The sequence below is a fragment of the Saccostrea cucullata genome, unplaced genomic scaffold (genome assembly GCF_032062105.1).
Source record: "Saccostrea cucullata isolate Sc308-1 unplaced genomic scaffold, CSIRO_AGI_Scuc_v1 ctg133, whole genome shotgun sequence".
Classification (NCBI taxonomy): Eukaryota; Metazoa; Mollusca; class Bivalvia; order Ostreida; family Ostreidae; genus Saccostrea; species Saccostrea cuccullata.
Window position 1 is genome coordinate 138107 of NW_026935574.1, and position 22735 is coordinate 160841.

The following is a 22735-nucleotide window of genomic DNA, read 5'->3' on the forward strand; positions in this document are numbered from 1 at the left end:
ACGTTACGCCTATTTCTTATTTGTGATTTGAATTACGTTTAATGAAGCGCTTATTAACGCTTCGGAAGTATTAATATATCTCTTCTGACTGCAGAATAATTGGTGCCTTATCGTTATTTATTATATCCTACATAAATGTGCGTAAAAAAATCGAAGACTCCCTATTTATATTAAACAAATGAAAGATGAACGCTTTAAATTCATAGGCGCCGGATGTAATTGAAAAGGGGGGAGGGATTGGCCGGGACAGAATTTTGGGTCAAAGTTTAATATAGTCATATAAAGGAGAAGTCTTTAAAAACCTTTTCCCCAGAAATTGCAAATCAAAAAATTAATATGGAAGAATCTTCAGGTAGTGTAAAAATTTTTACCTCTTCGGGTTGGATAATAGAAAGTTCTCAAAATATTCTAAAAGAATATACAATCTCCCATGCAGAGTTCATGTCGTTCGTTCCTCTCTTAGACATGTATCAGCCGATGGTAGAAAGAAAAAAAAGGTAGAAAAAAGTATTTGATAGGTGATGACGAAGAGAAGGGTCATAGCCATGCTGGTAAGCAACGTGGCGCCTTGCGACCGTTTCACTTACTATTCGCAAATCGTAAACTAGCTGCAGATCTGTAACGTTATGGATTTATATATTGGTATAGCACTTGAAGTGAATTTTCAGCAATCTAACAAATAATTTTAATCAAGCGAGTTTATCACTTGTAGAGACGATTATAAAGGTTTGGGAGATGGATAAAAAATATATATTAGTTTAATAATGTGCCTAGAATTAGAGAGAGAAAGGTATTTAATTAACCGATGCTGGAAATTGGAGATATTCTCCCAAAAAGTGCGCAAAAAATATTGCTCCGTAAATTGCACCTTTTTGCATTACGGGATCTGTAGCGTTATGGTTAAAGACAAATATATAAAACCATAATGCTACAGATCTGCAGATAATCGTAAACGTAGTATTACCTTTATCTAACGTATACCGTATACGAGCTTTTCACAAAACATGTCGTAGACACAGCACTTACGATTCAAGCGTTAGGAACAGATGGAGGTAAATTCGAAACAAAGCAAAGGAACGTAGAATAATCGTGGTATAGAGGACAGTATTAATCTATTGGTGGATCTGCTGACCGAGCGAAGGGCCATTATTCGAGAGAAATTCTGCCTGTCTCTCACCATTCATTCTAAACAGAGAGCGTGGCTGGAAATTACAGAAAGGTATACATGTAGTAATTATGATCTTTCTTGGGATACCAGGAGGAAGCTGTGAGCTGTCAATATCGAAAACTGTTGCTCTCATTTTCCATATAAATATATACTAAGGCTACAGAACATGAATATAGTTTAATGGTCAATAACAAAGAAGCTGAATACATTTTCAAAACAATTGCCTATTTCTATTAAAATTCATACGAATTTATGAATGTGTGATGTTTTCACTCAGAGTCCAATATTCTTGCTCCTACTGTATCAGGAATGTCAAAGACATGAAAAAGAATGGCAGGACATACAGAGCCACACAAAGAAGAAGACAGCCAACAGGTAAACTGTCGTAAACATGATTGTAAATTTTTAAATCCCTTGGGTCATAAAGTAAATGTAAAACAATATATATTATGATATAGGAATAATTTCAGGACTAAACAATGAATATTATATACCAAAATATCCACTTGTTCATTGGACAAGTTGCCTACAAATGCTACTTGACAATAAGAGTGCATTTTTTCTTGATCTATTCCAAATAGATATGAAGAGTATTGTTCAACGCTAACATTATTATTAAAAAATAAAGTTTATCATTTGTTATCATTGACGGGTCACAAGCATAAAGTAGCTGTGTATTCAATAGTAATCTATACATTGGGGGGGGCACTCCCTTTCGGTCCGTACGACTAGACTAACGTGTAATTTATTTTAAAACATACAATCTACCATGAATAATTGTTCTTTATCACGATACGTTTCCTTATTTTATTTTCACAAAGCTTAAAAAGAACAAAAAATATTTTCATTTACTCTACAACGTTTTCATTTATTAGAAATAAGATATCATTTTTAGAATTTCATTGGGATATGATATGAAGTCGGTCAACTGATCAAATTCTATAACGCTCGCAGGGCGTTATTTAAGCAATAAATCATTATTTTTTAAAAGATATAGTGTCATAACTGCAGCGGTGTGCGCAAACAAATTGAGTAATGTGCGTCTAGACTATCTCGTGCAGTTTGACAGGTGTATAGGACTGTGTTCGCCTCAACCGTTACACCGTAAATCATACCAAGGGTATTAACTTCAAAATGTATTTCTATATTCATTTTCAAAATGATCAACCTCTACATTGGATTTAACACTTTTATGAATTAAAAGTATGAAAAAAAAATATATACATAATGCTACATAGTGAGCGAGGTGCGAAGCGCTGCTCGCGTAGCGAGCTCCATAGACAACGTGTACAAGCGGAGGTTAAAATCTGCACATTGTTCCAAGAAATTTTAATCAGTCCACATGAAAAAATCCTAATTTCCAATAATCTTTTGCAGTGCATAGCAGCATGTTGGCTTAAACATAGCAACAACTTAAATTACTTGAACACATTACAAACAGCAATTCAATGCAATCTCCATGCAACAAAACTATTGTTTGCGTCCTAAGTCAACTGTTACAGGAATTTTTATTTGATGTCATACTTTCGTCACTTACACGGCTCGGGTACAATCGAGCCGATTGACTCAGCAGAAGGATAAAACGTACGCACAACTAGGACCTCGGGTCCCCCGCAAATAGTTCGTCATTTTGCGTAGTAATAAAACATGGGCAAATAGGCCTGATAGATGTGACATGAGCAGAGGACCTAATAATCCGAGATTCCTCTGACTGTAACTCCTGCTTTTACATTGTGACTTGTGCAGGGGAGAGTCAGAGCGGAGGTCATATTGAAAAGTGGGAATTTACCGACACTCTGCCTACCTTTTACAACTTTATTTCGCGGAGCTATCTCCCGAGGTGCGAGAAATCAGAAAAGAGATGATTCTTCTACAACTTATTCGTCATTAAAAGGATGCTACCGCCATTTAAAAAGCCCTATTAACGACAAATGAAGTAGCTCTTAAATGTGAAAAAATGCATAAAACAACATTTTGATGTTTCATTTATTTATTGATAAGGAAAGCAACTGTCAAAAACGCTTTTATGCTAATATGAAATTTAAAAAAAGCATTAATTAACACCACACATAATATTTTCACGTGCAGTCAAAGCAGTCAAATGGCGAGAAGGCGACGTAATTCAAGTGGTGCTTCATTTATCGCTGAAAAGGCCGGATAGAAGAGAAATAATTATTACTGTGTCTACAATTACCATCCTTCATTTGATCCTCTCTCTGCACTCTGCTATGTAAGATAAAGACCAGAGCTACACAAGAAATATGAAATAAAATGGTGTCGACTATTTACTTTTGCCTGTATTTGTATATATATTTTTACAATTTTCGTGGTTTGTAATCATTATATTCCATATGTACTGTTAACCCAGAATAGATTGACAAAATTTATGAAATTTTTTTGGAGACCAATTCTTCCATCAACCTTTTGGAATTTCCCTGGGAACCAATTGCGCCCCGTTATTAGCAGACCTAATTTTGTATTCATATGAAGCAGACTTTGTGCAAAATCTTATGCGTGAAAAGAAGAAAACACATGCCGTGAATTCAACTCGAGATTTAGATATATCAAAAACGTATTGTCAATTAGCAATAGTAATTTTCATTCTTATGTTGAAACAATATATGCTGGTAAGTATGATATCAAAAATACTCACATAGATCGCTACACAAGGATCTGAAGAAATCCCATTCAGGATCATCTCCTGGGGGAACTTTTTAATATAGATATTCATTAAACTTTTGATCAATCAGAGAGATCAAATTACTGCAGGAACTTTTTCACAGTCATACCAATATAGCTACTCCCTTAAATGCTCTAAAAAGGACTCTTTCTTCAACTGGACTGAAAATTGTCAAAATGCTTTAACATGCTAAAAATGCTCCCATTATTTCCTATCCTGATGCTGAAAAATTATTGTCCTTACTTGTGGTGCCTCTGACAGAGCCATTGGGTACTGTCTAAGTCAAGTTTAACCAGAAGGCAAAGAACGAGTCCAGTCATTACGAATTATGGAAAAATCATTGACCAGCAACAAAAAGAAATACAACACCTCGGTCAAAGAGCCGCTAGCCGTTCTCAAAGGAGTTCAAGCTTAAATTCCTTATCTATGGGTGCAAAGTTTACCATCTACACCGACCATACAGCTCTTGTATGGACAAAATCAGCCAAACACACTGGAACACTGGAACAAGGGGCGCTCAAGCTGCAAGAATATGATTTCGAGATAGTGCTTACAGCTGGTAAAACAAGTAAAAATAACTGTAGAAGATGTCCATATCGACATGCAGAAAAACCCAAAGAAATGGAACGACGCACTGACTCAATCACACCTACATAGGTATTATAAGTGCCTTATACACAGAAAATAATACATTCAAAATATGTCCAGTTTTCAAATCAACGTATTTAATGACCCAGATGAAACAGCAGTCATAGTCACTGTAAGTCAACAAGAAGAATTACAGCCAATAACTGATAACAACATAAAACTTCACTATGCAAATATAATTTTGATGATTTCGAATTAGTAAATTACATGGAAAACAGCACCCTTCCTGACGATAAAAAGAAACAAGATGTCATTATAGCAGAGTCAAAACATTATTGTTTATCAAATAATATTCTAGTCTATTTATTTCAGTGACGCTGATGGAAAATTCATTACATTGTATTGAACGTATTTATTCTTTAATGTTATTTAAGATCGGACCCCATTGGAAATAATCTCTCGAGCTTTAATGGGTTATCCTGGTATCAATCTAGTCACATTGGAATTGTATTTCTAAAAATATGTTACTTTTTAAAATTATTTATTTGTGTATAAATCTATATGAAATCTGGATCGCCAAATTTTGTCTTTCATATGATCATGTAAAATCATGTTATTTGTTTTATGTATGATGACATGATACCAAATAAATAAAACTTTTACACTGCAGAAGACAAATTGAGGAAGATCGCTACATCACGCAGATTGCTCTACCAAAGCTTTTGCGCCTTGATCTACTCAGACAATATCATGACAGCCTAGCAGGTAGAGATCACCTTGGTATAGAAAAAGTACGTGCTTCCATCATACAGAAATAGTTTTGTCCACGCATGCATAAGGACATTGTTGATTACGTCAAGTAACGCACTTGATGTGAAATGGCAAAGAGAAACTTTAAACCAACAGAGTCACCCTTGAATCGCATGCCGTCCAAAGAGAGTTTTGAATGTTGGCAAATTGACATTTTAGGTCCACTCCATAAGAGCCCAGAAGGAAATGAGTACATATTACTTTGTATTGATGCTGGAACTAGATGTCCAGAAGCTTTCCCTTTCCGTACTAAAAATGCAAAGGAAGTAGCTACAGTCCTCTTCAATAACATAATAGCTAGCTAAGATGCTCTCTCTGCTCTTTTCTCTGATCGTGGTAGGAACTTCAATTCTAAAATCATCAATTCTCCATATAAAATATTTGACATCTTAAAATACCATGCTTGTGCTTATCATCCAAATACGAATGGCTTGGTCGAAAGACAAAACAGTGTAATTCCAAAGTCACTGCGTGCTTAATGTGAAAAAGATCAACAACTGTGGCCAACCTTTATATCAGGAATCATTATGTCTTTAAGAAAGTCAGTCTCAGCAGAATACCCCTTTCGTCATGATGGTTGGTTATGAAATGAGACTTCCATTTGATGTAGAACTCCAACCAAAAGAAAACATTGGTTTACATGGAAAGCAGTTAATGCAACAGTTCACAGTATGCTCAAATCTTAAGATCTACCATAAAACAACAAAGGAAAATGAACTCTAACATCAACAAAAGAACAAAGAAAAGTACCTGGTATATCAGAACAGCCAAAGTTCCAGATTTCAGACTAGGTGACCATCTTCTCATGTCAATACATCAGATACCCAAAAGAACTTTCTGCCAAACTGTATGACAAAGCAAGAGGTCGCTATCAGATTACTTGTCAAGGTCAAAATTATAATAGTTGTGCAGGATATCAAACCACATCAATCACTGGTCAACACTGTTAACCTGAAACACTACCAAGACCCAGATAAACTTAGAGCACACCTTCTCTCTGAAAACATTCAAGCAACTGATCAGCTAGATGACAATACTCAACCCACAGGAAGTGATGATCAAGAAGCACCAAACAACCAAACTCAACCTGCACCTGATGATACAAACAACGTCCAGAATGAACCACCACACTTAAAATCATCCCAGCCACCTAATGACAATAATATAACAAGTTCCCAAAACCCGCAAGACAAAACATAGCATATCAAGAGTTTACCATCAGCGAAAGGAAGGATATAGTATATATATATATATATATATATATATATATATATATATATATATATATATATATATATATATATATATATATATATATATATATATATATATGTAGGACTCCAAAGTGCGATGGGACTCCAAAGTCCGATGGGCACGCCAAAGTCCGATGGTCTGCGCCAAACCCCGATGTTTGACACGCCAAAGTCCGATGGTGCAGAAAACAATTAACGTTTATGACGTCATAGCACTGCTACGCAAAAATGCGATACCGCGCCATGCCAAGCCCGATTTGTTTAAAATAGAATACAAATAAATATTAAATGCAAAGATTAACCCTAATCTTTTAGATATAGTTGCGAGACTAACACTTATCAGTCGAAAAATGTGTTAAAACTATAAGCTAGATATCTTGGATGGGTGCAGGACTAACCCAAATCAGTCCAATAGTGTGCGAGGACTAACCATAAAATATCTCGGTGAAACACATTGGTGTTCAAGAACTAACCGGCCCTTATCAGTCGCATAGTCTACAAGGACTAGCCCTAATAGCTCTGGTAGGCGAAAACAATAAGCAATATCAGTAAAAATGTATGTGAGACGAATACTGAATCAATGGATTTTGAATGCAGGACAACGTCATGACGTCGGACTATTGTGACGTCATAAACGTTGATTGTTCCTCCGCACCATCGGACTTTGGCGTGTCAGACCATCGCACTTTAGCGTCGCGCGTCTCATAGGAAACGAGCCATCGGACTTTCGCGTGACCATCGGACTTTGGCGTCCGTAAAGACAGCGAGCCATCGGAGTTTTGCGCAGACCATCGGGGTTTGGCGTGACCATCGGACTTCGGCGTCACCATCGGACTTTGGAGTCTTACATATATATATATATATATATATATATATATATATATATATATATATATATATATATATATATATATATATATAGAAAGCACAAAGAAATTCACTTTTACATGGATACCCACTTCCGCCCCAGCCCGGGGTTGAACTCTCGACCTTCGGAATCTGTCTCCTAGCAGTGCAGGAACAGCGCGCTAGACCGCTCGGCTGTCTAGGCAAGTCAAAAAACTTGCTTTCGATGCCGATGGAATTCTCGCGGCGCTGCCCTACACTACACGGTCATTGAGAATAGAAGTGAGATACAGTTATTTGGACATTAGTTTTAACAGAGGATTGTTACCAATACAATTCACTTAGGGCAGTTATGTTAGTTTAAGAGTTGTTGTAAAATGTGCTTTATAAATAATAATTAATTTCATTACAACATGTATTGGTAACAATCCTGCACTGCTAGGAGACAGATTCCGAAGGTCGAGAGTTCAACCCCGGGCTGGGGCGGAAGTGGGTATCCATGTAAAAGTAAATTTCTTTGTGCTTTCTATATTAATATTTCTTCACTTAGGGCAGTTATGTTAGTTTAAGAGTTGTTGTAAAATGTGCTTTATAAATAATAATTAATTTCATTACAACATGTATTGGTAACAATCCTCTGTTAAAACTAATGTCCAAATAACTGTATCTCACTTCTATTCTCAATGACCGTGTAGTGTAGGGCAGCGCCGCGAGAATTCCATCGGCATCGAAAGCAAGTTTTTTGACTTGCCTAGATAGCCGAGCGGTCTAGCGCGCTGTTCCTGCACTGCTAGGAGACAGATTCCGAAGGTCGAGAGTTCAACCCCGGGCTGGGGCGGAAGTGGGTATCTATGTAAAAGTGAATTTCTTTGTGCTTTCTATATTAATATTTCTTCACTTAGGGCAGTTATGTTAGTTTAAGAGTTGTTGTAAAATGTGCTTTATATATATATATATATATATATATATATATATATATAAGGAAAACGACCCAACTCACATAAAACAGCAAGATTTGATGCCTCTCTATGTACCCCTAGTATATCTTTAATACATGGCAGATCCTATGATTTCCTGGACTTGTTTCTTCTTTCCGGAAGGTGTTTTTTTTTTCCAGTTTTGGAATATTACCCAAGTTAAAGGGTGAAAAATATGGCGAATATTGTTGGTGGGAAAACATTAACTTTCTGTTTATGCCCAAAACACCATTACTCATCAGGGAGTGTGAGTTTGAAGCCTGCCTTTGAGAAATTTAATGTAATGGATTCCTGATTCTGGTTCCTTCCTTACATACAGTAAAACCTTTCAGACCTTTTTTGCAAAAGAATTGCATTCTAGACTCGTCCAGAAATTAAACTGCCTCCCCGAATAAGAATTCGAACAACAAGATCATTAATATGTAAGAAAATGGCATATAAAACTGTCTTTGTCTTCTAGCAATTTTTTGCTTTTTTTCAGATCCTTGCTGTTTTTGTCAACTGAACTTTATTTTATTTTTAGATGATGGATTCAAGTTTCATTATCTGTTTGAATTTCAGACAAACATGGATAACTACAATTTCTGATATTATAAAAATACGGTAATTATTTTGATATTCTTACACGCTGTCGTTTTCGCTCATTTTCAAAACGTAGGGTGACCATTGATTACTAAGCTTTTTTTTTTTTACAGGCAAATGTTTCTTTAAAATAGTGTGAACTACCCCTAAATATGATGTCCATCAAATTTTCTATATGTCTTAATGATAATCAAACATCATCAGTAATAATTTGTTGAATTTTGGCAAAAATTACATTGGTTGTTGTAAGTTTTTGTCGCCAAGGAAGGTATCCATTTTCGATGACTTTTATATTATTATTGGTCTTTGAAATCCACCTGCCCATTTGTCTGTAAAACAGACATTGGTTGCTGTAAATTACACAAATTTCAGTAAATATTTCTTTGGGTTTCTTACCAAGTTTTACAGCATCTTTAATGAAGCGTTTAATTTCATTCTAGTTTCCTGATTCTTTACCATTTATTTTTAATGCAGTGTCTCGAGTAGCCCTTGTTTTCCAACTTCTCACAATGAAAATGAGATGAAAATGGTCACATAAACTAATATGAATTCTTTAAAGATTCAGTCATGAGAAAAAGTCAAATTTAATGTCATATGATATCTATGTTGTATTTCATAGAGTTCAGGACACTATCTAATGAACAGCCCTTGTATATCTACATTTTTTCTTTGGTTTTTGTAAAGCATATCTGGTTCATGATACATGTACATGTAATGTATGCAAAAAATGTTCTGAAAAGTATAATGAGAATGTACTGCTGAATGAGAATCTACTGCACTAACTTTAAGATCATTTTGAGTGTATTCATTCAGGAAGGAAATGGTATTGAAGTTTTTTTCTATAGTTAAATGTTTAACACAGGAGTGTTTTATTTGTGAGTGTTGATCTTGTCGATTTATATAATGTACTTATTATGACTTGCTTGATTTATCCAGAATATTTCAAGTTTAGACAACAGAGAAAATACAGGGATACAGCAAAGTCAACAGAGAAAACTGCAGGGATACAGGGATATTGCAACCAGGAACGGAAAAATGACAACTATAGTCTCATTTGTCGTTTTACATCTATTGATTGGTAGTAAGTTTATATATCAGTATTTAATTTCTTTACGATAAGTTCCACATTTAAAAAAATCGAATTGGTTTTGCAGTCACTGTATATAAAAAGAATATCCAAAGTATGTCCATAAATTATATTTACAGTACTTTCATTCTCGTAAGAATATCACAATCTTTGTGAACTCACGAAAATTTCTCGATGTGAATATTTAATTAACTCAATGATATTTCTCGATGTGACCAATTTATTAACTCAAGAATATTTCGCGATGTTAACATATATTATATTGTGTAGAATGTTTTCATAAGAAACAAGATGTGTTTGTGAAACACTATGCGCCCGGCGGCAACAAAGTTCAAAAAAACTATTTTTAGCACATAGATCACAGTCAATGTCACAAGGTCATTGATCTTAATGTCATTTGAAAGAACTTTTTTTGTGAAGTATGCATACCAAATATAAAGTCTCTATCTCCTATGGTTCAAAAGTTATGGCGAAAGTTCGAAAAAAGCTATTTTTAGCATAAAGGTCCCAGTCAAGGTCAAAAGATCATTGACCTTGGTGTCATTTGTTTGAATTTAATTAGTGAAACTTGCATACAAAATATAAAGTCTCCATCTCTTATGGTTCGAAAATTATGGAACAAGAGGCCCATGGGCTACATCGCTCACCTGAACACTAAGGCTAGGAAAAAGTAGAATTTGGTTTATTAAGAAGATTATTAAGAAGATTTTTAAAGAATTTTTCTACATATTTCTATGTAAAACTTTGGTCGGCCATTTTGGCCCCGCCCTACCCCCGGGGGTCATGATTTGAACAAACTTGAATCTACACTACGTTGAGCATACTTTCATATAAATATGATGAATTATGGCCTTGTCATTCTTGAGAAGAAGATGTTTAAAGAATTTTCCTATACATTTCTATGTAAAACTTTGGTCGGCCATTTTACCCCCCCCCCCTCCTTCCCCCGGGGGTCATGATTTGAACAAACTTGAATCTACACTACCTGAGCATGCTTCCATATAAATATGATGAATTATGGCTTTATCAGTCTTGAGAAGAAGATGTTTAAAGAATTTTCCTATATATTTCTATGTAAAACTTTGGTCGGCCATTTTGGCCCCGCCCTACCCCCGGGGGTCATGATTTGAACAAACTTGAATCTACACTACCTGAGCATGCTTCCATATAAATATGATGAATTATGGCTTTGTCATTCTTGAGAAGAAGATTTTTAAAGGAATTTCCTATATATTTCTATGTAAAACTTTGGTCGGCCATTTTGACCCCGCCCTACTCCCGGGGGTCATGATTTGAATAAACTTGAATCTACACTACCTGAGCATGCTTCCGTATAAATATGATGAATTATGGCTTTGTCATTCTTGAGAAGAAGATTTCTAAAGAATTTTTCTATATATTTCTATGTAAAACTTAGGTCGGCCATTTTGGCCCCGCCCTACCCCCGGGGGTCATGATTTGAACAAATTTGAATCTACACTACCTGAGCATGCTTCCATATAAATATGATGAATTATGGCTTTGTCATTCTTGAGAAGAAGATTTTTAAAGGAATTTCCTATATATTTCTATGTAAAACTTTGGTCGGCCATTTTGGCCCCGCTCTACCCCCGGGGGTCGTGATTTGAACAAATTTGAATCTACACTACCTGAGCATGCTTCCATATAAATATGATGAATTATGGCTTTGTCATTCTTGAGAAGAAGATTTTTAAAGAATTTTCCTATATATTTCTATGTAAAACTTTGGTCGGCCATTTTGACCCCGCTCTACCCCCGGGGGTCATGATTTGAATAAACTTGAATCTACACTACCTGAGCATGCTTCCATATAAATATGACGAATTATGGCTTTGACATTCTTGAGAAGAAGATGTTTAAAGAATTTTCCTATATATTTCTATGTAAAACTTTGGTCGGCCATTTTGGCCCCGCCCTACCCCCGGGGGTCATGACTTGAACAAACTTGAATCTACACTACCTGAGCATGCTTCCATATAAATATGATGAATTATGGCTTTGTCATTCTTGAGAAGAAGATTTTTAAAGGAATTTCCTATATATTTCTATGTAAAACTTTGGTTGGCCATTTTGACCCCGCCCTACCCCCGGGGGTCATGATTTGAATAAACTTGAATCTACACTACCTGAGCATGCTTCCATATAAATATGATGAATTATGGCTTTGTCATTCTTGAGAAGAAGATTTCTAAAGAATTTTTCTATATATTTCTATGTATAACTTAGGTCGGCCAGTTTGGCCCCGCCCTACCCCCGGGGGTCATGATTTGAACAAATTTGAATCTACACTACCTGAGCATGCTTCCATATAAATATGATGAATTATGGCTTTGTCATTCTTGAGAAGAAGATTTTTAAAGGAATTTCCTATATATTTCTATGTAAAAGTTTGGTCGGCTATTTTGGCCCCGCTCTACCCCCGGGGGTCATGATTTGAATAAACTTGAATCTACAATACCTGAGCATGCTTCCATATAAATATGAGGAATCATGGCTTTGTCATTCTTGAGAAGAAGATGTTTAAAGAATTTTCCTATATATTTCTATGTAAAACTTTGGTCGGCCATTTTGGCCCCGCCCTACCCCCGGGGGTCATGATTTGAACAAACTTGAATCTACACTACCTGAGCATGCTTCCATATAAATATGATGAATTATGGCTTTGTCATTCTTGAGAAGAAGATTTCTAAAGAATTTTTCTATATATTTCTATGTAAAACTTTGGTCGGCCATTTTGGCCCCGCCCTACCCCCGGGGGTCATGATTTGAACAAATTTGAATCTACACTACATGAGCATGCTTCCCCATAAGTTTCATCTTTCCTGACACAGTGGTTCTTGAGAAGAAGATTTTTAAAATATGCCACCAAATTTTCATTAATTCCCAATTATCTCCCCTTGAATGAGGGCGTAGCCCTTTGTATCCCCCTTACACAAGGATGCTTTGTGGCAAGTTTGGTTGAAAATGGCCCAGCGGTTCTTGAGAAGAAGTTGAAAATTTGAAAAGTTTACAGACAGACAGACAGACAGACGGACGCCGGACAAAATATGATCAGAAAAGCTCACTTGAGCCTTCTGCTCAGGTGAGCTAAAAGTCCGAAAAAGCTATTTTTAGCTTGTAGGTCACAAGGTCTTTGAAAGAACTTTTTTAGTGAAGTATGCATACCAAATATCAAGTCTCTACCTCTCAAGGTTCAAAAGTTATGGCGAAGGTAAAGTTGACAACAGACAGACAGACAAACAGATAAACAGACAGGACAAAAACAATATACGCCTCGGATCTATCGATCCGGTGCATAAAAAGGGAAGATAACGAACAATGGTCGATCGCAAAAAAGAAAGACATAAAAACTTTGAAAATTTCAGGGGCATGATCAGGTCCCTATGAGGAGTATCAGGGGCATGATCAGGTCCCTATGAGGAGTATCAGGGGTATGATCAGGTCCCTATGAGGAGTATCAGGGGCATGATCAGGTCCCTATGAGGAATATCAGGGGCATGATCAGGTCCCTATGAGGAGTATCAGGGGCAAGATCAGGTCCCTATGAGGAGTATCAGGGGTATGATCAGGTCCCTATGAGGAGTATCAGGGGTATGATCAGGTCCCTATGAGGAGTATCAGGGGTATGATGTCCCTATGAGGAGTATCAGGGGCATGATCAGGTCCCTATGAGGAGTATCAGGGGCATGATCAGGTCCCTATGAGGAATATCAGGGGCATGATCAGGTCCCTATGAGGAGTATCAGGGGCATGATCAGGTCCCTATGAGGAGTATCAGGGGTATGATCAGGTCCCTATGAGGAGTATCAGGGGCATGATCAGGTCCCTATGAAGAGTATCAGGGGCATGATCAGGTCCCTATGAGGAGTATCAGGGGTATGACCAGGTCCCTATGAGGAGTATCAGGGGCATGATCAGGTCCCTATGAGGAGTATCAGGGGTATGATCAGGTCCCTATGAGGAGTATCAGGGGTATGATCAGGTCCCTATGAAGAGTATCAGGGGCATGATCAGGTCCCTATAAGGATAAAACATCCCTGTCGATCGTCACACCGCTGTAAGCCACACAGAATGCTCAAGTAGACAAAATAATTCGTAGTCAATATTTGTATGAAAACAAAAGCCCAAAATTAATATAAAATATATCAATTAAAATACGACCAAAGTTAGCAAGTAGTATATTATCGTCCATACATAGAATTCACGAATTGTCTTTAAACGAAGTTGTTAAAACATCCCTCTAACATAATCTTTTCCTGTCAGTAGTCTGCATCGGTTTTAAAATCGTGCATGTGAGTTTTAAAGAAGACATGACACTGGATAATTTACTACATAAATAAGGAAGTTAACGACGGAAAGCCCAAAGTCATCATTTTTCGTAGTTCTGTTGTCAGTTGACAATTATTGCTTGAAGTCAGAAAAAACATACGTAGCAGACAAGTGCAATTTTCTTAAGTCATAGATAGATTTCAAACTGACCATTCACGAAAGATGTCCAGAAAAAAAAGTTTTTCGTCTTTAATTTTTGATGATGAAGTAACCAATGTGTATTTTGAATCTTTTACTAGATGCAAATTTACCTATTTCAGAGATAAAATATCCGAGAAGCGCAATAATGACAATTTAGACACTTTGTATCATTTGAAGAAAATAATAAACATAATTTTAATTTTGACTAATTTTCAATCCTGACATTTTCAACTTGCTCAATGAGCATCATTGTTATTGAAAATTATTATAATAAACGTCATGCCAAAACTTTTCTATCGCCAACTTCTCTTACTTATATGTAATAGTACACCCCTATCACCTGCGTATGGTGTTTATGTCTCCCAGTTGATTCGAAACACAAGAAGATGTTCTTCATCTGAACAATTTCTAAAATGGGCAAGGGGTCGACAAATAAGTTGATGAAACAAGGTGAAAGAAGAATATCTACTTTCTCGTTTGAAGTCATCAATTCCCTAATTCCATAGACGATACAATTACCATGTCAGGAAATAAAATCTATCATTAATTAAGATAAAAGTGAAAAAGTGAGACTGAGCTTGTTTAAGTTTTATGGTCTGATCGAGACCCGTTTTATAGTTTGTCCCTGATTTGTATGGTTTCAATGAATCTTTGAGCTGAAACGATTTAAAATATTTCATTCTGAAATCGTATCAGAAATGTTAAAACACAAAATCGATTTAAAAATTATATACTGAACAAGGACACATTATTTAAGGAATCACTGTCTAGTTAGGAGAGTATGCCAGGGCATCAACAATAGTGGGAAACATGGGATAATTTGCATAACGGGCGAAGCCCGTTGTGCTAAAATTATCCCATGTTTCCCACTATTGCTGATGTCCCTGGCATATCCTCCTAACTACACAGTGATTCCTTATATTTCCATTTTTACTTGAAATAACAATCTAAAAATAAATCGAAATGCCGTCTGATTTAGTAGATTTGAAATGCACGAGGCATTCCATGTTATTTTCCATTGCCCCGCCCCATGACGTCAAATTTTACTATAAAAAATACTCCCATACAAACTCGAAACGAATTTAATGATTATTTAGTTATACTCCAGTCAAATATCAACATTTATAAAATAAACAACAAAAGAATTTTATATTATGATCAAAGTAATCATGCTAACTTTAATCATATATGTGACCTAGATTTAGGTCGTCGGAAGCACGAACACGTGTATAGACTCTAGGTCACTTCTCCGCCGCCATATTGAATGCAATGTTGCAGTTGATGAAACGGGAGTTGGTCAGCATGGTCAGGAAACAGAACTGTGTGTGCTATAATAACAGAGGACGTTGAATTGCGTTAGAAGTTGGATGGTAATGACTGAGGGACGATGTCTGTATCGGGTGATGGAGTATAGATCTATGTGGCGATGCCGATTTCTCCACGTGGTTCTGATGGGCTGTTTACCATGTTTACGGAAGTGGAGATCTCGGTCTCGCGAGTCCTCGGTGGTAGTGGACTTGGTGACTTGCTTTTGATCCGGAGACAATTCATTATTTATTTTGTTTGTAAAAATGTATATCATATATACTTACAGAGTAAACAATTAAACAAAACATCTATTTTTTCTTCAGTGTATTTATACGCCAGTCATGTACCACACGTATACATGCAGGTTGAACTTTGACCCTTCAGTATTATTTCAATAGTGAAATTTACATGCCATAGGAATCACGGAGAATAAACAAGATTTACTTTTGTAGTGTTTATCATAGGGAAAACAATTGGAAATGGAAATATTTACTTATTAATGATCTTTTGAACATCTTTGAAGGTAGAGAACTGTTTGCATTCGAGAGCATTTCTTCTAAGAAACTGAAATGGAAAGTTGCCAAGAATTTCTGCGCAAAACAGAATTCAATGTTAACCGATCCTGAAGTCACAACCAGCACTGAGGAATACTGGACAGGAGCTTATTACGCCCCATCTCACTGGATCCATATCATTGGTAATCTGAAAAAGAAATGGAACTTGTTGGTCCTTTTTACTTGTTATGTTGAAAATTTGAAACAGAAGAATTGAAATCGAGAAGAAAAAGCATTCCTGAGAACTTGAACATGATACAAAGAATACTTAAGTGCATAAAATCAAAAATTTTATTTTCTACTTCAGGCTGTTTTGAGGATAGCTCTGTAAAAACCGTAACTAATCGTAGTTCTGTAATGAAGAACAATCCGAACATTGGGCTTTGTCAGTTGAAATGTTACCCGTTGGAGGCATTTGCAGTGAAGGTATATAATGAATTCACATTTTTTCAAATTTATCACAGCATACCCGAATGTTTGGTAAGATAAAGTAGAGGAACATATCGCTTTTTTCCCTTTTGATATCTGGTTGACCCTACTTTATTACATAATGTCATTTTGCGCCTACATTTAATTTTAGATCAGACACTTATTTGGGTCGCCCAGAGCAAAACATGGATTATATTGTAGATCACTTAATTTTCGTGACAACTTATTTTCGTGAGATAGTCATTAACTCTTTACAAACGAGACAAAATTTTCACGAACTGTGTTAATTATTCTGTAAAGCCCAAAGGAATAGTAATATGCTCACGAGAATGCCTCGCTTAATAACTCGAAAATAAAGTTCACGCAAATAAAACGTGATTAACAGTAATCATACGGGAGGCGGGGGTACCATTTAGTGAACTCACTGCTCACAGTACATCTAGTTTTTCACACTGCATTCGACTACCTCCTGATCAAAACACTTGACTCACGGCGGGTGTTTCGGATTAACAGGGGATGCTTACTCCTCCTATTTACCTAATCCCACCTCTGGAAGTCCCAGGGGTCCGTGTTGTATGCACTGTTCGCAGATATGTATTGTTTGGATATAGAATTTCTCGAGACTAATCGATGTTCTTCAACTTTTTCACTTCTTTATTTCAGTCCAATAGATGTGTTTGTTTGAATGATTTACCTCCAAAGGAAGATTCTAGCTCATCTAAAAATTGCACATTTCAATGCAATGACACGAATAAAGACGTGTACCTACGAGACTGTGGAGGTGTTTCACATTACAACGTCTACAAGACAACAAGAACGACAGAAAAATGTATGTATAGTAATGCAGACGTTTACAACGTATGCTTACACGAATTAGGAGATTCAATTGACCTCTGGAGAAGAAATTATGGATTACTTATGATAAATATTGTATTCAGAAAATTCTAAACTGTTATCGAAGATTCGAGGGTATATAGTTTTTGCCCTGATCGTCCGTTTGTCTAGCCGTTTGTTTGTCCGCAAATACTTTTACCTTGTTACTCGTAACTTTAATTGAGTGGGGCTATAGCTTTTAAATGTGTATTCCTTGTGACAAGACCTTCCTTTGGGTATCAACATATTTGAGTTGTTTACCCTGACCTGGAAATTTGAGAATCTGACACACTTTTACACAATTTACTCAACTTTAACCCTGGTCATAACTTTTGAAAAGTTGGTGCTAGGGCTTTCCTATTTCACGTGTATATACATCGCATCAAGATTTTCCCTTAAGTACAGTGTATGTAAATTTTTGATATTTTGACCCTGTCTTTAGAGTTTCACTAACTTTTACCTTGGCTATAACTTTTGAACAATTAAAACTAGGGCTTTCATATTTCACGGGTATATTTCCTGTGAGAAGAACTTCCTTTGGATACCAACAATTTGTACATACAGCATTGGGTTTAAAAAACTTTTGCCATAACATTTGCCATGACAAGGTCATTTCTTGTGTACCATTAATTGTGACCCTTTTACATTGAAATGGATGTTGACAAACTTTTAGAAAACATTAACTTTGATAAAAATCTTAAATTTTGGATGGTTTATGTTTAAGCTTTTCTGGTATATCTTTTGACACAAGTCCTTTCCGTATGTCCTTTTTGTATGTAACATTTTTGTTCTCTTGACATTGCATGGAATTTGACTCGAATTTGAGAAACATTAACCTTTGCCTCAAGTTGCCATACAGGGGCATCAGTGTTTCAAAAACATCTTGTTTTTATTTTAATTGTCTCCGCACAGAGTTTGATTTAGTATAAATCGCATGTTTTAGAGCATTTCTAATTTTCGGAGAGGCCTGATTTTGAGAAGTTGCGATTAGTTTCATTTTTTTATAGACAAAAGCAAATGTCAGGCGATAAAGTGTGCCCAAAACAAAGATGAAAAAATTAAACCTGCTGTATGCGAAAGAGACTTCAAAAAGACTTGTACGGAGACGAGTAAGTAGAAAGTAATAATTAGAAGGAACTTAAATCTTAAAATCTTCATCTTAACGTAAATTATAACAGCAGAATTTGTTATAAAATTTCAAGACTACTCTTAAGAATTCTAGATTAATTAATACTTTTATTAGAATATGCACACACACACACACTTATATACATATGTACTTGTAAGCGTTGTCCCTGAATTCCCTGGACAACAACACACGAAACCCGGTGTCACAAATAATCATAAATGTATTCAATCATCAATAACAGAAATATTTATATACCAAAATGGAGTAATCACATGAAATGATAGCAATATAAATTTTAAACATTGTTTGGGTAAAGGAGAATATGCTTACAATAATATCTCTGAATTCTTAAGATAATGTTTATTTACCCATGCTATTTCTTCAAAGATCATCATTTAAAATAGAGGTACTGCGAGCATTGAGCTTACAAAATGATACCCCCTGTCTCTCATTTGATTATAAACGGCAAAGTTAATGTTTTGCTCTGGGAGACCCGAAATAAGTGTCAGATAAAAAAGTAAAATAGGAGGTAACAAAGGCATTATGTAATAAAGAATCTGTAAAAGTATCATTAAATTTTATTCGGTAGTATAGGAGGAATTGGGGATAAGAGATGGGCACCCTTCAATATTGTAGAAAGAATGGTCGTGTTCATGTTTTCCTATGGAAAACCAAAGATTTGGTGAAAGTCTCATTAAATTTTATTCCGTGGTATAAGAGGACTTGCGGTTGGGTACCCAAAAGCGTAACAGACGGACGAGCATCCCGATCACTATACCTCCCACTTTTCAAGCGGAGGTATAATCATAATTAATCATATTATGCAGGAAAGAATTATAAATCTTTAATATTTTTCAGCAAATGCGAATCATAGTGCCATTGCTGATTGAAAATTGATTAACAAATATATATTATATGATTTTAAAAAAATATATAGGTTCCCACTATCCAGGCATTTAAAGAAAATTGCATGCTTTCATACTTATTCGATACTTTATTTTTACAGCTCACCTGAGCCGTAGGCTCAAGTGAGCTTTTCTGATTTCTGACTTTTCTGATTTTGTCTGTCGTCCGTCCTTCCGCCTATTCGTCAGTCTGTAAACTTTTCATATTTTCGACTTCTTCTCAAGAACCACTGGTCCAATTTTAACCAAACTTGGTACAAAGCATCTTTGGGTAAAGGGGGGTTTAAATTGGTAAAATGAATGCTAAGTCCCTCAAGAGGGGGGATACCAAGAAAATACAAAAAATAAGTTGGGGTCATTAAAAAATTCATCTCAATTTAAGAACCACTGGGCTAGCAAAGCTGAAACTCACGTGGAAGTATAGATTTAAAATTGTTCAAATCATGACCCCTGGGGGTTGGGCGGGGCCAGATAAGGGAATCAAAGTTTTACATAGAAATATAAAGGAAAAAAACTTTAAAGATCTTCTTAAGAACTACTGCGTGAGCCAGAAAAGCTAAAACTTATGTGGAAGCATCCTGGGATAGTGTAAATTCTAAATTGTTCAAATCATGACACCCGGGAGTTGGGCGGGGATGCAATGGAATCAAAGTTTTACATAGAAATACTTGTATATAGGAAAATTTTTTAAAAATCTTCTTCTCAAGAAACAATGGGCAAGAAAAACTGAAACTCGTGTGATAGCATCCTGGGGTAGTGTAGATTTAAAATTTTTCAAATCGTGACCCCGGGGGCTGGGCGTGGCCACAATAGGGAATTTTTACATAGAAATATATAGAAAAAAAACTTTAAAAATCTTCCTCTCAACAGTCTCTGGGCAAGGAAAGCTGAATCTTATGTGAAAGCATTATGGGGTAGTGTAGATTCTAAATTGTTCAAATCATGACCTCCGGGGATAGGGCGTGGTCACAATAGGGAATCAAATTTTTACATAGAAATATATAGGAAAAAACTTTTAAAATCTTCTTCTCAAGAACCACTTGGTCAGAAAAGCTGAAACCTATTAGAAAGCATCATGGGGTAGTGTAGATTCTAAATTGTTCAAATCATGACCCCCCCCCCCCATCCCCCAGTGTAGGGTGGGGCCACAATAGGGAACCCAAATTTTACATTAAAATATATAGGAAAAATCTTTTAAAATATCTTTCCCAGGAACTACTAGAGAAGCTGAGACTTTTGCGAAAGCATCGTGGGGTAGTGTAGAGTTTAAATTGTCCAAATTATGACCCATTGGTTATAGGGTGGGGTCACAAAAGGTATAAAAAGGGGGAAATCTTGCAAAGAACGAGATGGTCAAAATTATTCAGGTGAGCGATGTGGCGCATAGGCCTCTTGTTTTATTTATTTTATTTGTTATAAAACACATAGTGTAAAATATTTGTAATATCGTTGGAAGATATCACAGATCACTTCTAATTTCATTTCATGCTAATAAAATTAAAGGAAATTTTATTTCTATAAAAAAATGCATTTATTTTTTTCCTTCGTGGGGTATAAATGTCAAAGTTTCTAAGAATGTGTTAAATTTCTATTATAATCGTATATTGGTACCCCTGCAAATGATGGAGGGGGGTGGGTGGGAAACAAGGAATCAACTTGTCAGTCAGTTTGTCTGTCTGTATGTGCAATCTTGTCCAGGCTATAACTTTGTAATGGAGGATCACTTAAAGGTAATGCTGGATACATAGATTGCTTATGACCTGAGAGTGAGCCTTGAGATTAAACCATGACATTTTGACTTTTCAAGGTCATTAATAAAAAGGTACGACAAATTTGCCTGGGCTACGACTTTGTTATGGGGAATCATTGAAAGGTCGTACTTTGTATGCAGACTGTTTATGAACCGAGAATGTGTTTGACTTATTAATTTCAAGTCAACATATTTAAACTTTGTAAATTATAAACCAACAACACATAATATATACCATCCTCACAACGTCAGGGGTCCTGAGTCAACACGTTGCCGTTGGACTCAGGACCCCTGACGTTGTGAGGATGAATATATACACACAGAAACAAACAAAAGTAAGATGATTATTTCTTTAAAAGTCCACGGAACTTTGGGACAACCATCGTATGCAATTATGAATAAATGGTATTTTTTGAAGGTGATATTAATTCTGCCATTTTATATATAGCTGCATCGTATAGTGGAACTTTAACAGAAACAGGATGGAAGTATTCTTTACAATCCTGTAAAGAAAAAGGGGAGTATTTACTGGGAAACATAAGTATCAACGATGCATCAGCCGCATGTAAGATCATCAATAATACGCGGCTTGATTCCACCTGGGTCGGGATTCTTAGACAACCAGTGCTTGTTAGCGGTGAAGGTATGTTGAAATAAAAAATTATGTCTTTGCTCAATCTATTAATGAATATGCACTGTGTTATTTCAAAATAAGCTACAAAAATACCATATTTATATGTGAATCGATATGTATTCATAAAATCATTAATATCTTTATACTTTTACCAATGAAGCTGAATTTGAAGGTATTTTAGAGGAAAATGTTCTTCAGTGTCGGATCTGTTCGAATGGACGATGTGAGTTTACTAAAGACTGCAACAAAAAGGCTTTTGCTGTATGTAAACAGGTACAGAAATGTTTGATTTGCATGAAATGATTATTGAATTATATTTTTATTTATATGTCGACTCGATGTATCCCAGTGTGACTTGAAATAAGACCCGTCTGTTTCATATTTATTTGCTTTATACTGACCTTAGACGATAAATGAAGACAATTAAATTATATGACAAACGGTGCCTTCAGATTTTCCTCCATTAACTTTTCTTATTCATATAGAAATATTCACTATCACCTGCTTATGGTGTTTATGTCTCCCGACTTTATCTCTACTCAAGAGCTTGCGTTGAGTACGATCAATTTATAAAGCGAGGCTATGTATTAACTGACAAGTTAATGTTTACAGGGATTTCAACAAGCTCGTTTAAAGTAGTCATTTCGTAAATACTGTATTCTTTATAATGA

General features: G+C 35.8%; 1 protein-coding gene across 1 annotated transcript in view; it reads left to right on the forward strand.

Annotated features, from left to right (window-relative positions):
- The first annotated feature begins 42 nt into the window (after window positions 1-42).
- LOC134243308 (uncharacterized) overlaps window positions 43-22735 on the forward strand; it is a 36078-nt gene continuing 13385 nt past the window's right edge. Inside the window, exons 1-9 of the mRNA XM_062725561.1 lie at window positions 43-1219; window positions 1446-1543; window positions 9841-9985; window positions 16314-16487; window positions 16652-16770; window positions 17437-17602; window positions 18654-18755; window positions 21879-22073; window positions 22225-22337. Coding sequence (XP_062581545.1) covers window positions 1499-1543; window positions 9841-9985; window positions 16314-16487; window positions 16652-16770; window positions 17437-17602; window positions 18654-18755; window positions 21879-22073; window positions 22225-22337 — 1059 coding nt within the window. The 5' untranslated portion in view covers window positions 43-1219; window positions 1446-1498. The remainder of the gene's footprint in view (window positions 1220-1445; window positions 1544-9840; window positions 9986-16313; window positions 16488-16651; window positions 16771-17436; window positions 17603-18653; window positions 18756-21878; window positions 22074-22224; window positions 22338-22735) is intronic.